At 41.8% G+C, this 16,306-nt stretch overlaps 1 protein-coding gene across 4 annotated transcripts in view; it reads left to right on the forward strand.

The window, feature by feature from the left end:
- The window catches only part of recql (RecQ helicase-like), a 31,164-nt gene that overhangs the window by 4,782 nt on the left and 10,076 nt on the right, over positions 1-16,306 (forward strand). For 2 of the 4 annotated variants that reach the window (XM_028043513.1, XM_028043511.1), the window contains exons 4-10: positions 1,394-1,609; positions 1,720-1,899; positions 2,695-2,801; positions 4,224-4,422; positions 13,771-13,937; positions 15,807-15,888; positions 16,005-16,153. In XM_028043513.1, coding sequence (XP_027899314.1) covers positions 1,394-1,609; positions 1,720-1,899; positions 2,695-2,801; positions 4,224-4,422; positions 13,771-13,937; positions 15,807-15,888; positions 16,005-16,153 — 1,100 coding nt within the window. Of the gene's footprint in view, positions 1-1,390; positions 1,610-1,719; positions 1,900-2,694; positions 2,802-4,223; positions 4,423-13,770; positions 13,938-15,806; positions 15,889-16,004; positions 16,154-16,306 lie in introns of all 4 variants that reach the window. The other 2 variants (XM_028043510.1, XM_028043509.1) reach the window with 1 other exon arrangement.

A 16,306-nucleotide genomic window follows, 5' to 3' on the forward strand; every position in this document is an offset into this window, starting at 1 on the left:
AGGCTGACCCCCGACCTCTTAAATCTTTGCAGCAATGCTGACAGCACTTTTGCACCTATCTTTCAAAGACAGAATTTGGATGTGACGCTGAGCACATGCACTGAGCTTCTTTGGACGACCAACAGATGTCTGTTCTGAGGGGACTCTACTCTTTAGAAAGCTGAATGATTTTGGCCACTGTGCTGCAGCTCAGTTTCAGGGTGTTAGCAATCCTCTTGTAGCCTTGGTCATCTTCATGTAGCACAACAATTTGTCTTTTAGGATCCTTAGAGAGTTCTTTGCCATGAGGTGCCATGTTGGAACTTTCAGTGACCAGTATGAGAGCGTGTGTGAGCTGTACTATAAAACAGCTGAACACACCTGCTCCCTATGCACACCTTAGACCTAGTATCACTAACTAGCCACATGAGATTTTGGAGGGAAAATGACAAGCAGTGCTCAGTTTGGACATTTACAGGAGTAGTCTCTTAGGGGTGTACTCACTTTTATTGCTGGTGGTTTAGACAATAATGGCTGTATATAGAGTTATTTTGAGGGAATATATGTATGTATGTATGTATGTATGTACTCTATCATTTATTTATCAGGCTTCTTGAGACAGCCTGATATTTTGAATCAGTGTTTGTATTTTGAACCACAAACAAGCACATGTGGTCTGATATGACAAATGAAAAATATTTGAATCCTTGAAAGGGTATTAAATGTAATTTTTCTAGATCTTCCCTGCAATATGTATTTAACCCTTGCTACTGAGATGGTAGGTCGATGTGTTTTGAACTATGGTTACTTCAGTTGTAGAGATTAGAATTTGCATTTGCATAATTTAGCTTTTTTGTCTTTTCTCTCTCTCTTTGTACATAAAAATTGGACGACAAAAGTGTTCAGTCTGGTGCACTGGTTTCAACTACCGTAATTCTTTTTCTGAAGAACACTTTTGTTTAAGACTTCATAAATCATTTTATTTGTTGTTTCTGTTGTTTTGTGTATTTATTTTCAATATTTAAAATGTCTTCCAGTTCCAGTGTTAAATGTTCAATAGAATTTAAAGTTTATTGATCTTTAGAATGTGTTCTTGTATTATTATGCCATTGAAAATGGTTTCAAAACAACACAATTATTGTTTTTTGCAATAATATGGGAGACAATTCATTGTCCAACAAAATTTATGACAGTCCTATGTGTGGCAGTATATGTGAATGTTCCAATAACCATGTGACTTGATCAGCGGCAAACAAATAGACCCCAGTAGTCCATCTAGCTACTGGAAAAAAAACAAACAAAATAAACAAAAATAAAATGTTATATTTCTATGTCAGTCACATGGATTTAATGTTCAATTTGTTTCAATGAGGGCTATGAATGCATAGTAATTGGTGGTGTTTGTGTGCAGAAGTGCAGGCAGAGTTGGACTTGGTGGAGGCTGAGCTGGAGCAGGTGGAGCTTCAGGTCGCAGAGCTGCTGAAGAAGCAGGCTCAGTTGACGTCTCGCAAGAGCGCTCTGCTGCTGCAGCTGGAGGAGGCCTGCGACACCATCGGTTCCTCATCCTCTACGACTTCAGTTCCCGAGTGGACGATGAGCAGGCAGGTGCTGCAGCACTATGATGGCTCAGGTACCAGACACCCATGGTTTCACCAGCAGCTTTTTAAACAGAGGTGCATGTCTGGATCCCAATTTGATTATGGAGTTGTGGAATAAGTCCTGGTTGACTCTTCTTGATAGATTTCCCTTGGTCCAAAGAGGTGGAACAGCATCTGAAAAGCTCCTTTGGTCTTTCTAAGTTCAGACCTTTGCAGCTCAGAGCCGTCAACCTAACCATGGCAGGCAATGATGTGTTTCTGGTCATGCCTACAGGAAGAGGAAAAAGTCTCTGCTTCCAGCTGCCTGCAATCTGCTCGAAGGGTACAAACACACACACCCCTGCGTACAATCTGTGGTCTTCTGGATCTTTCTGACGTTTAGGTTTCTTTTTTCTTGTAAGGCAAATCTGTTGTTACTTAACTATCACCCACAAAACACTTCAATCAATCAGTCAAATTTATTTGTATAGCACCTTTCAGCAAGGCATTTCAAAGTGCTTTACATCACAAATACACAAAAATACATCATAGAACACACAGTCAATAATTGAAACATTACATTTTGTCAAGTGTCATTGTTACACATCAGAATGTTGATTAATGTTTCATTTCTGATGTTTCAAAGCGGCACTCACTGCTTTGTGTGTTTTGCTGTGTTCTGGAAGTTTATTCCGTATTTGTGGTGCATAAGAGCTGAATGCTACTTCTCCATGTTTGGCTGGTTCTGGATGCACTGCAGACCTGAGAGGTCTGGAAGGTTGATACAGCAGCAGCAGATCTTTAATGTATTTTAGGGCTAAGCTGTTCAGTGATTTATAAATTAACAACAGTATTTTAAAGTCTATTCTCTGAGCAGGGAGCCAGTGTATGGATTTTAAAACTGGGGTGATGTGCTCTATCCTTCTGGTTTTGGTGAGAACACGAACAGCATGCAAGTCAATGGGTTGGTGAGGACACCAGTGTCCTAGTGACAGTTAAGGGGTTAATGTACATTATTATTAATTCATAATAACAATACTGATGAAGTTAAACACACACTGTTGTTTACATCACGAGGGATCTTCTTTTTTCATCCACCTGTATGGCTATGATTGACTGGTTGGTCATTATGTTGCAGGTTTCACATTGGTTATCACACCACTCGTGTCTCTGATGGAGGACCAGATCATGCACCTGAAGTCTGTTGGTATTCCTGCAGTCATGCTGAATGCATCGAGCAGTAAGGTAACTACTGCTAGTCGTCTCTCAATCACTGGTTCTGTCACTGGAGCATTGTTGGTCATCACACGAGCCTTTACGTTTTTTGTACGATAATTGACAAAACTGTTGGTGTAGAGCAGGGGTCTCAAACTCCAGTCCTCGAGGGCTGCTGTCCTGCAGTTTTTAGATGTGCCACAGGTACAAAACACTGGAATGAAATGGCTTAATTACCTCCTCCTTGTGTAGGTCAGTTCTCCAGAGCCTTGCTAATGACCTAATTATTCTATTCAGGTGTGGTGCAGCAGAGCCACATCTAAACGTTGCGGGACAGCGGCCCTCGAGGACTGGAGTTTGAGACCCCTGGTGTAGAGTCTCAGTCAATCCAGAACACTCCACTAATCTTGTGCCCCTGATCTACCTTGCATTATAGTCATAGACCTATAACCCCTATAAACTGTAAGGGGTGATATGAGATTGCAGAATGTGTGTAATGTAGTGAACTAATGCAAAGTTATTGAAAAAGACTGCTTGAATGCAGTGTTTGGTAGGAGATTACATTAGAAGTAACATGCATTCACAATATGCCTGTATTTCCATACCTGATTTATGTCTTTAGTTCCTGAGATGCTTAAACTCACAGAGAGTTTGTATGTGGGGGGAAAAGGGGTAGATTATGGGTTAAATGTAATAAATATTGGCACTGCAATTTAGCTCTATAAAATCCAAATAGAATATTTTCCTGACATACTGCAGCCTTATTTCTGTACTTCTTTCCTTCCTCTCCCCCTGCCTCTTTTTTCAATCCTTCTTTTTATCCCTCTACATCCCTTCTGTCGATCTTTTTATTTTCTTACTGCTTCTACTTTCTTCCTCAATGTCTTCTTTGTATCTTTCCTTCCTCAGTATATTTGTGTCCATCATTCATACCTTTCAGTATACAGAGTTTGCAGATGCCAGACGTCTGTATGTGCCAAACATTTATATAACATTTTAGTTTTTAATATTACAAGAAGGATGGAAAACTCCTTCTGGACTAATTTGTTCATGAATTTGTCCAATTCTATGCGTAGTTAACAGTTTGCCTAAACGTAAGAGACTGGACTGGATTGTTTGTCTCTTCTGTTTTTTTGAGTTTTCACTTCTCAGGCTTCCTCAGATCTAATAATGGATTGGGAGCATCATACTAATAATTTGCATGCAACCTGTTAACCATGAACAGAATATTTCTAGGGAAAATGTAAGTTCTTATCTTTATTAAACAGAAGGCTTCACAACAGAATTAACTACAGTATGAGACACACATACTTTCTTGACCTAGTCGGGTCAAGAAAGTACCCAATTAGGGTATTTTGTATGTGCCTTTTGTATGGAAGGCACATACAAAATAAAACAACAGTAAATTCAGGCAGATTCTTACTATTTTATATGGCTTTCCTTTAACTGCAGGAGCATTCCAAGCTCGTCATGGCTGGAATGACGGATGTGAAAGTCCCCTTCAAGATGGTGTATGTAACTCCAGAAAAGGTTGCCAAGAGCAAGCTGCTGATGGCTCGCCTAGAGAAAGCCTATAAAGCCAAGCTGCTGTGTCGTATAGTTGTGGATGAGGTGCACTGCTGCAGCCAGTGGGGACACGACTTCAGACCAGGTGGTAATTGTTTTTATTAGCCAACTATTAAAGTATTATTATTTTGTTATATTGTTTTCGGTGAAACTATTTCACATAACAAATGAATATATTGTCTTACTACATTTAGGACTGAAACGATTAATCAAATATTGAAATAATCATAAACTAACTTAGTAGTCAATTAATTAATTGATTGTAAACTGGAGTATACAGACTCAAAAAAAGGCAATTGGCTTAAAAAAACATATTCAGAGCAATAATTAAGCCAAAAGTGTAAAAAAAATATATAATTTTTTCATCTAAGATGAAACAACCTTAGCCTGTAAATTTTAGCCAAAATTACACAGTTGACAGTTTTAGCTTCACCTGGTTCAGAAATACTAAAGAAATGCTTTGTTATTGCATTTTAGGTAATGTAATATTTATTCTCTTATTTAAAAATGAATTTAAGTATTTGTTTATGTATTTTGATTTATTTATAATATTGTGTAAAAAATGCTTAAATGAAATATCTGTAGAATGAACCATTTTTAAAATCTGATTAATTGTCAGAATAGATTAATTGGATAGATTAATCAATTACTAAAATAATCGCTAGTTGCAGCCCTAATTAGGTAGTAAAAGCTATATGTTAGGAAGAAGACTGTTTGGAAGTGGTCAAAGGAAGCTGAAGACATCCTACAGGGTTGTTTTGAAGCAACTGACAGGAGTGCTCTTTGCACATGGAGATGACATCAGTCCATGGCTGAGTATGTGACTGAGTACATAAACTTCTGTATGGACAGGACCATTTCCACCAGAACAGTGAACTGCTTCCCAAATAACAAACCCTGGATCACCAGTGAACTAAAGGCACCGTTGAACAAGGAAAAAAAGCCTTTAGGGAACAAGACAGGGAGTTATTGAAGAGTATACAGAAGCAGCTCAAAATCAAGATTGGACACAACAAAGAGACTTACAGGAAGAAGCTGGAGAATAAACTGCAGAGGAACAGTTGTCTAACATGTGTGGTCAGGGATGAAGATTACAGGCTTCATGCAAAAGGAGGATAAGACAGATGGAAGCCTAGACAGAGCAAATGAGCTTAATACATTCTTCTACAAGTTCAGTTCAGGAACAAATTCATCATCATCCTCTCCTGTTCCCAGCAGAACAAACATCCCACCCTCCTCTGACCCACAGGTTTCCTGTCAGACCTCAGATGTTTCATCTTCCACTTCAGTCATGGACTCTTCTGCTTCCACAAGTTTATCTTTAACCAAATCTAGACATCCTGTTTATCCCTTTGCCTCCGCCTCCCACTTTTCTGTGTCTAGAAGTCAGGTGGAGAGACTGAACTGGAACAGTCTCTCCTTGATGACACCAACCCCAGGACTCTGGCCCTGGGGCTGGAGCTCTTTGCACTGTGGTGCAAAGAGCAGCACCTCTTCAGCCTTAGCTTGACCTAAGAGAACGTTCCGATGTTGTGAAAGACAACCTGCCTGGTTCAGGTATTGAAGAAAACTCACCCATCAGACATGAACAAATATAGACTTGTTGCCCTGACATCCCACATAATGAAGGTCCTGGAGAGACTTCTGTTGGCCCACCTGACTAAGCAGGCAAGCTCATATCAAAACCAATGCAGTTTGCTTATCATTGTGCAGTTGAAGGAAAGATGCCATCATACATCTGCTTCAACAAACCCACTGTCATCTGGACAAAACAAGCAGCACTAAGAGGATCTTGTTCTTTGATTTCTTCAGTATTTTTAACACAATTCAGCCTGATTTGCTTTGTCATAAACTCCAAAAGACACAGGTGAAGGTTCACTGGGATCTATGACTACCTCACAAACAGATCACAGTTTGTGATAAATAAAGACTGTGCAGGGTTTCCCCCAGAAAACTTGCTAAGCCCAGTGGTCGGGGCGGTCCACTGGTGGTCCACCGTGTTTTTGTATTAAAAGATGTTAAGTAGACAGAAAAAGTAAAAATATTACTGGATAATTATATGTTACGGGAAGACATCACCAGTGAAACCATATTTAAACCCACAACTAGTCTTTAAAACAACAAATCAAAAAACACAATTAAAATGAATATTAATTATTTGCACTTTTGTTTAATGCAAATTAAGTCAGCAGCTCCATAAGGCTCCCAGGGCTTCAGGGGCCCTTAAATGCTAATATTTTAACACAAACCACAGATATATAAAGGTAACATTTGTTGAGATGATCAATGCTGCTAAATTTAATTTAATGGTTTCAACATACATAAATGAAAAGATTTTAAGTTGTTTAACATTTGTATGTAAGACTTCAAGAAGCTGGTAAGTTTACTTTATAAAAGTTCAAAGAACAGTATTCATAGTTAAATTGTTTTGTTACCAGAGCAACAATCTGATGCTGTGAGTTTGAGCTTTGTTTGTTCACAAATACAAACTTAGTAAACTGCTTATTGCTTTTTAGGTTGGCCAATTAAACTACTCACAGATTTCACTAAATCTAACACAGAAGCTGTTAGAGAGGGGCCCCTAAGTCAGATTCTGCTCCAGGCCTTATACAGCCTTGGACCGGCCCTGCATGATGAGTTAAATCCGCTGCACTGTGCAGAGATGCGCAATAAATGGGAGATTTGATTCAGTGCTACTAATGTGGCTTTAGCAGCTTTTCGTGTCTGTTGAGTTTTTAACAAGGGGACACAGAAAGGGGACACAGAAACTACATCCATCCATCCATCCATCCATCCATCCATCCATCCATCTTCTTCCGCTTATCCGAGGTCGGGTCGCGGGGGTAGCAGCTTCAGAAGGGAGGCCCAGACTTCCCTCTCCCCAGCCACTTCTTCTAGCTCCTCCGGGGGAATCCTGAGGCGTTCCCAGGCCAGCCGAGAGACATAGTCCCTCCAGCGTGTCCTGGGTCTTCCCCGGGGCCTCCTCCCGGTGGGACGTGCCCGGAACACCTCACCAGGGAGGCGTCCAGGAGGCATCCTGACCAGATGCCCAAGCCACCTCAACTGGCTCCTCTCGATGTGAAGGAGCAGCGGCTCTACTCTGAGTCCCTCCCGGATGACTGAGCTTCTCACCCTATCTCTAAGGGAGAGCCCAGCCACCCTACGGAGAAAACCCATTTCGGCCGCTTGTATCCGCGATCTCGTTCTTTCGGTCATGACCCAAAGCTCATGACCATAGATGAGGGTGGGAACGTAGATCGACCAGTAAATCGAGAGCTTCGCTTTTTGGCTCAGCTCTCTCTTCACCACGACGGACCGGTACAGCGCCCGCTTGACAGCAGACGCTGCGCCAATCCGCCTGTCGATCTCCCGCTCCCTTCTTCCCCCATTCGTGAACAAGATCCCGAGATACTTAAACTCCTCCACTTGGGGCAGGACACCCCCCCTGACCCGGAGAAGGCACTCTACCCTTTTCCGGCTCAAGACCATGGCCTCGGATTTGGAGGCACTGATCCCCATCCCGGACGCTTCGCACTCGGCTGCGAACCGATCCAGCGAGAGCTGCAGATCACGATCTGATGAAGCCAAAAGGACCACATCGTCTGCGAAAAGCAGAGATGAGATCCCAAGGCCACCAAATCGGATCCCCTCAACACCTTGGCTGCGCCTAGAAATTCTGTCCATGAAAGTGATGAACAGAATCGGTGACAAAGGGCAGCCCTGGCGGAGTCCAACTCTCACCGGAAACGAGCCTGACTTACTGCCGGCAATGCGGACCAGACTCTGACACCGGTAATACAGGGACCTGACAGCCCGTATCAAAGGGCCCGGTACCCCATACTCCCGGAGAACCCCCCACAGGGCTCCCCGAGGGACACGGTCGAACGCCTTCTCCAAGTCCACAAAACACATGTAGACTGGTTGGGCGAACTCCCATGCACCCTCCAGGACCCTGCTGAGGGTGTAGAGCTGGTCCAGTGTTCCACGACCAGGACGAAAACCACACTGCTCTTCCTGAATCCGAGGTTCGACTATCCGACGGACCCTCCTCTCCAGGACCCCTGAATAGACCTTGCCAGGGAGGCTACACTGCTCAAAAAAATAAAGGGAACACTCAAATAACACATCCTAGATCTGAATGAAAGAAATATTCTCATTGAATACTTTGTTCTGTACAAAGTTGAATGTGCTGACAACAAAATCACACAAAAATCATCAATGGAAATCAAATTTATTAACCAATGGAGGCCTGGATTTGGAGCCACACACAAAATTAAAGTGAAATGACACTACACGTTGATCCAACTTTAATGTAATGTCCTTAAAACAAGTCAAAATGAGGCTCAGTATTGTGTGTGGCCTCCACGTGCCTGTATGACCTCCCTACAACGCCTGGGCATGCTCCTGATGAGGTGGCGGATGGTCTCCTGAGGGATCTCCTCCCAGACCTGGACTAAAGCATCCGCCAACTCCTGGACAGTCTGTGGTGCAACGTGACGTTGGTGGATGGAGCGAGACATGATGTCCCAGATGTGCTCAATCGGATTCAGGTCTGGGGAACAGGCTGGCCTGTCCATAGCTTCAATGCCTTCATCTTGCAGGAACTGCTGACACACTCCAGCCACATGAGGTCTAGCATTGTCCTGCATTAGGAGGGACCCAGGGCCAACCGCACCAGCATATGGTCTCACAAGGGGTCTGAGGATCTCATCTCGGTACCTAATGGCAGTCAGGCTACCTCTGGTGAGCACATGGAGGGCTGTGCGGCCCTCCAAAGAAATGCCACCCCACACCATTACTGACCCACTGCCAAACCAGTCATGCTGAAGGATGTTGCAGGCAGCAGACCGCTCTCCACGGCGTCTCCAGACTCTGTCACGTCTGTCCCATGTGCTCAGTGTGAACCTGCTTTCATCTGTGAAGAGCACAAGGCGCCAGTGGCGAATTTGCCAATCCTGGTGTTCTCTGACAAATGCCAAGCGTCCTGCACGGTGTTGGGCTGTGAGCACAACCCCTATCTGTGGACGTCGGGCCCTCATACCATCCTCATGGAGTCGGTTTCTAACCGTTTGTGCAGACACATGCACATTTGTGGCCTGCTGGAGGTCATTTTGCAGGGCTCTGGCAGTGCTCCTCCTGTTCCTTCTTGCACAAAGGCGGATGTAGCGGTCCTGCTGCTGGGTTGTTGCCCTCCTACGGTCTCCTCCACGTCTCCTGGTGTACTGGCCTGTCTCCTGGTAGCGCCTCCAGCCTCTGGACACTACGCTGACAGACACAGCAAACCTTCTTGCCACAGCTCGCATTGATGTGCCATCCTGGATGAGCTGCAGTACCTGAGCCACTTGTGTGGGTTGTGGAGTCCGTCTCATGCTACCACGTGTGTGAAAGCACCACCAACATTCAAAACTGACCAAAACATCAGCCAGACAGCATAGGTACTGAGAAGTGGTCTGTGGTCCCAACTGCAGAACCACTCCTTTATTGAGTGTGTCTTGCTAATTGCCAATAATTTCCACCTGTTGTCTATTCCATTTGCACAACAGCAGGTGAAATTGATTGTCAATCAGTGTTGCTTCCTAAGTGGACAGTTTGATTTCACAGAAGTTTGATTTACTTGGAGTTATATTGTGTTGTTTAAGTGTTCCCTTTATTTTTTTGAGCAGTGTATTTTGGTTGGTCCAGTTTATGGGACGAGTTTCTCAGATCTCCGCGCAGCCGCGCATATTAACTCTGTCTGACTACGTGGACAAAGCATTTGATATGGTTTTATGCTTCGTAACCGGAAAAATAATAATAAAATAATATAAAACCAGCGTGATGCGTGACTGCGAGGCGAGGGCGAAAGCTCCTCACCGGGCTAACCTGAATGATGAGGTTAGCACTGGTTCGTTAACCACTAACACTCCGACCAACCGGGACCACATACATAAACTTTATTAGCGCAGACAGAGCAGCGTGTTGAGATGGAAAAGTTGCACAAAATTCTTTGTCCATAAATATAAATCATTCTCACCACTCGCTCAACGCACCTCTGAAAGCGCCACTACAAGTTATTCCAGCTGTTCACATAGAGATGCGCAACCAGAGCTAACGTGGTGGAGTTTAAACTCCTATCTTGATCAAAAACTCTGGAAAGAAACATAATTCTTCACAGGGGGTTGATGTAAATATCCGTACAGGTCAGCATGTGTCCAGTTTGAGTGAAAGGAGGCGCGCGGGATCCGCGCTGATGTAACTTAAGACATACAGCTGCTGCAGCGCGCGAGGCTCCGGCTTTAAATGCATAAACAATAAACTCATCTTCTATAAACACATCATCTAGGAATAAATCTGCTCCACCAGTGAAACGCTCAGAGCAACAGAGACGCTTGCATTGCGGCTTAAAAAAAAAGAATAAAAATAAAATAGCGTTTTTTTATTTATTATTATTTTCCTAAAAACATAAACAAGAAAGGCTTAGCCTGGCGGTGGGGCTCGTAAAGCATGGCGACTGCCAGGCCTATAATATACTAGGGAAAACCCTGCTGTGTGTCTAACCAAGTGATCAGCAACTTAGGAGCAACACAGGGCACTGTACAGTCATGGCCAAAAGTATTGAGAATGACACAAATATTATATTTTCACATGATCTGCTGCCCTCTGGTTTTCATGTGTGTATGTCAGATGTTGTCATCACATACAGAAATACAATTGCAATCATATTATGAGTAACAAAAGCTTTTAATGACAGTTAGGATGAGTTAATGCAGCAAATCAATATTTGCAGTGTTGACCCCTCTTCTTCAGGACCTCTGCAATTCTCCCTGGCATGCTCTCAATCAATTTCTGGACCAAATCCTGACTGATAGCAGTCCATTCTTGCACAATCAATGCTTGCATTTTGTCAGAATTCCTAGGTTTTCGTTTGTCCACCCGTCTTTTGATGATTGACCACAAGTTTTCAATAGGATTAAGATCAGGGGAGTTTCCAGGCCGTGGACCCAAAATCTCTATGTTTTGTTCCCTGAGCCAGTTAGATATCACCTTTGCTTTATGGCAAGGTGCTCCATCATGCTGGAAAAGGCATTGTTCATCACCAAACTGCTCTTGGATGGTTGGGAGAAGTTGCTCTCGGAGGACATTCTGGTACCATTCTTTATTCATGGCTGTGTTTTTAGGTAAGACTGTGAGAGAGCCGACTCCCTTGGCTGAGAAGCAACCCCACACATGAATGGTTTCAGGATGCTTTACAGTTGGCATGAGACAAGACTGGTGGTAGCGCTCACCTTGTCTTCTCCGAACAAGCTGTTTTCCAGATGTCCCAAACAATCGGAAAGGGGATTCATCAGAGAAAATGACTTTACCCCAGTCCTCGGCAGTCCACTCCCTGTACCTTTTGCAGAATATCAGTCTGTCCCTGATGTTTTTCCTGGAGAGAAGTGGCTTCTTTGCTGCCCTCCTTGAGACCAGGCCTTGCTCCAAGAGTCTCCGCCTCACAGTGCGTGCAGATGCACTCACACCTGCCTGCTGCCATTCCTGAGCAAGCTCTGCACTGCTGGTAGCCCGATCCCGCAGCTGAAACACTTTTAAGAGACGGTCCTGACGCTTGCTGGTCTTTCTTGGGCGCCCTGGAGCCTTTTTGGCAACAATGGAACCTCTCTCCTTGAAGTTCTTGATGATGCGATAGATTGTTGATTGAGGTGCAATCTTTCTAGCTGCAATTTTCTTTCCTGTTAGGCCATTTTTGTGCAGTGCAATGATGACTGCACGTGTTTCTTTTGAGGTAACCATGGTTCACAGAAGAGAAACAATGATGCCAAGCACCAGCCTCTTTTTAAAGTGTCCAGTGGTGTTATTCTTACTTAATCATGACAGATTGATCTCCAGCCCTGTCCTCATCACCACCCACACCTGTGTTAATGGAGCAATCACTGAAACGATGTTAGCTGGTCCTTTTAAGGCAGGGCTGCAATGAAGTTGAAATGTGTTTTGGGGGATAAAGTTCATTTTCTAGGCAAATATTGACTTTGCAATTAATTGCTGTTACGCTGATCACTCTTCATAACATTCTGGAGTATATGCAAATTGCCGTTATAAAAACTGAAGAAGTAGACTTTGTAAATATTAACATTTGAATCATTCTCAAAACATTTGGTCATGACTGTACTCTCACCATTTCTTTTCACTCTGTACATTTCAGACTTCCAGCACAAGTTCAACTTCTGTCATCTACAGAAATGCTCTGGAGACTTTGCAGTTGTCGGGTGTATCAGAGATGGGGAAGAGGCTAAGTACTAAGATCTGGTGTACCGCTTTGTGTCATGGTGTGGGAACAATCATCTCATCTTGACTGTAAAAATAAAAAACAAAGGAGATAATTGTAGATTTTAGAAGGAAAACCTATATCCATCATGAGAGAAGAAGTGGAGGTGGTTGGGGAATGTAAATACCTTGGTGTTCACCTTGTCAACTGACTGGACTGGTGACGAAACAGTGAAGCCCTCTATATGCAGGGACAGAGCAGACTGTACTTCTAGGGGAAGCTAAGATCCGTCAAGGTTTGCAGCAATATGCTGCAAATCTTCTATAAGTTTGTTGTTTTCAGAAATTATTTCAGCTAAGAGAGAATAAATATAATTTGCGAGGTTTGTTTATATTTGAAGGTGCAAAAGAGAAAAGCCAGATAAAGTCTAGGTGTGTTTCAGTTATTGGTGTGAAACTGTGGAATGAATTGAATGTTGATTTTAAGTTATGTCCTTTCTTGGTGAACTTTAAAAGAGCTTTAAAATGTAAAATGATAAAATCTTACGCTGTTATGTAGATTTCTATATGTACTGTGAAGATATCCTGGTAGGTTGTTAGGTAAGAAACAGGGTAGGCAAGAATAAGCTTTTCTTCGGCCTATTCCTTTTTTGGTAAACTGTGGGTTTGTTTATTGTTGTATTTTTATTTTTATTTTGTTGTTTCCTGTGTTTAATGTGGACAATTTACCAAAATAAAGTGATTGATTGATTGTTGAGAGCGTTATCTCTTTTGCTGTTATCTGTCGGGCCAACAGCATCAGAGCCAGAGATTTAAAAAGGTCTAACAACCTGAGACAGAAGGCTATTTCTGTTCTGGGGACAACTGTGAAACCTCTGGAGATGATGATGATGATGATGATCCTTTTTATCCTTCATAAAACCAAGAAAATCATCAGCCACCCTCACCATCCCCTTCTTGAGACTGTCTTTGGAAAACAGAGTGTCTTCAGTCAGAGGCTTCTTCAAACTTGCTGTAATACGCTACAAGAGATCTTTCCTGCCAGCAGCCATCACTATCTACAATAAGTTTTTGAAGAGTCTGAATTAATTAATGTTTGTTATAATGACTTACAACAACATTTAATTTCCCTTTGGGATCAATAAAGTATTTTTGAATGTGAATGACTCATATCTATTTGTTTACTTTACAGATTATAAACTCCTGGGTATCTTAAAGAGACAGTTTTCTTCTGTGCCTCTCTTTGGCCTCACAGCCACAGCAACCAGCAGTGTCCTCAAGGACTGTGAGAAGATACTGTGTGTGGAACAGCCAGTCACTATCACTGCCTCCTTCAATCGAACTAATCTCTTTTATGAGGTAACCATGACATCTGAACCAGCTAAGATTTTTCAACAATATGCTTCATAGATAAGTGCATGCTAAACATGTGTGTACACATATTACATTACAACCACAAACCTTGCTATATATGTTTTGGATTGTATACAATAGATCAACACAAAGTAGCACATAGTTACAAGCACAAAGTGTTTTGGAAACATTTTGGAGAAAGTTGCAATAAACTCACAACTGTGCATTAGTGTGAAAAAATGTGACCGTCTGTTGATTTTTGCATGAATTTCCATTATTGCGGAAGTACTGGAGGGGGGATTAAGGCTGTCAGTGATCAATGAAGTTCTTACTTATTGTCTTTCCACTGTGTCGTGGAAAAAAACTAGGTGTAACCTAACTGTAATTTTTCCACATCACACTGAACATTATGATCAAAGTTCTTCAAGTTTAAATTTTTTCTACAGTTGTTTCCTTGTGTGGGGCACAATGGAACCTGACAGTCTGAAGTAACGTGTAGAGACAAGTGCGAGACTGGAAGTAGTTCACCTTATGTTATGAGGTGAAAAAAAATTAAAAATTTAAAATGGTATAAATACTTTAGCATGGCATTATATGCACTGCTCATTAAAAAAGCATGGATTAAATACATGAAAGTACTCATTTAGTATTTAAGAAGCAATCTAATTTACTTTGCAAGAGTAAATCCCCACAATTTATTTACCCCTAACAATACATCACGAGCGGTCTGTTTTAATTCCAGACTTCCTATTGCTTTATTTTCAGCAAATAGAAGTTGATCCTTTTAAAAAGTATATAAATCCACAAAGTCTAATTTTATGAAACAATAAATTAGATAAATAGCTTAAGAGTTGTATATTTTTTCTTAACAGGATGAGATTTATAAATGTACTTTGTGTGCAGGATCAGTCAGAAAAGCCTAAATTCATTTTGACTACCGTATTTTCCGCACTATAAGGCACACCTTCAATAAATTTTAAAACTTTTTTCATATACTGTATAAGGCGCACCGCATTATAAGGCGCATAGAATAGACACTACAGTAGAGGCTGGGGTTACGTTATGCATCCATTAGATGGAACTGCGCTAAAAGGAATGTCAACAAAATAGTCAGATAGGTCAGTCAAACTTTATTAATAGATTACAAACCAGCGTTCTGAAAACTCCGTTCATTTCCAAAATGAATAAACAGCTGTTTTAATATTTTCCCCGAGGTAAAGTAAGTGACGTGGTATTTTCGTGACACAGTTTATCTTTTAACAACAGCAAGGTATAACATATAGTGGAGGGGAACTTTTCCTCGATTCAATAAACACGTAAAAAACAGTCTGATACTGTTACGGTAAATCAAACGTTAGTGCAATCACAATATATATCCACTTCCGCACCATTGATTCGTTCATGTTAAATTCTCTCGCTGCAGCTCTATTCCCGTGTTCTACTGCGTGACTGATCGCCTTGAGCTTAAACTTTGCGTCGTAAGCGTGTCTCTTAATAGGAGCCATTTTTGGGTCTTTACACAAAACCCAGCGTGCACCGCGTGCTTCTTCTTCTACGGGGGAAAATGAAGTCAGCAGCTGCTTACCGTAGTTGCGAGACCTGTTGTGGCTCAATATTGGTCCATATATAAGGCAAACCGGATTATAAGGCGCACTCTTGGCTTTTGAGAAAATTGAAGGTTTTTAGGTGCGCCTGATAGTGCGGAAAATATGGTACTTGAAATTCTCCTCCTCTTCTTTTGATCACAAAGACCAAATGAAACTAGTCAGTTATTGAATAAATAAATTAAGAATGCATTCAATTCAGTACATCCCTGAGTTCAGTGGATGTATACATTATATGCATTTGACTTTGCTTGCTTTGTTTTTTTCCTAGGTTCGCAATAAAGTCTCTAATGGTGATGCTTTAATGAGCGACATTACCTCTCTAATTAAAGGCAAATACAAGAACCAGTCAGGTAATACACACCATTGTGCTTTGAAGCTAGAGTAAATTCTTCTCAGGTTTTGTTTTCAGTTCACATATTAACATAGAGAGCAGCCACTTTGTAACAATGTGCCACATGTGCCACAGGCATTGTGTATGTGTTCTCTCAGAAGGATGCTAAGATGGTGTCTTCTGAACTCAAAAAACGCGACATCTCAGCATATCCTTATCATGCCAATATGGACCCAGAAGACAAGTCGCAAGTTCACTGCAGATGGACTTCAAACAAAATCCAGGTGATAAACTTGATTGATCTTACAAAAATGCTGTAGTATTACTAATTACATGTACATATTAATACATGCATGTTTTATAATTTTGATATGTGTTTTGAATTTTACTGTTGATTGAGTGATTCAGTTTCTTTGGGATAAATTAGCTGATCTGTT

Source organism: Xiphophorus couchianus, chromosome 17, assembly GCF_001444195.1.
Source record: "Xiphophorus couchianus chromosome 17, X_couchianus-1.0, whole genome shotgun sequence".
Classification (NCBI taxonomy): domain Eukaryota; kingdom Metazoa; phylum Chordata; class Actinopteri; order Cyprinodontiformes; family Poeciliidae; genus Xiphophorus; species Xiphophorus couchianus.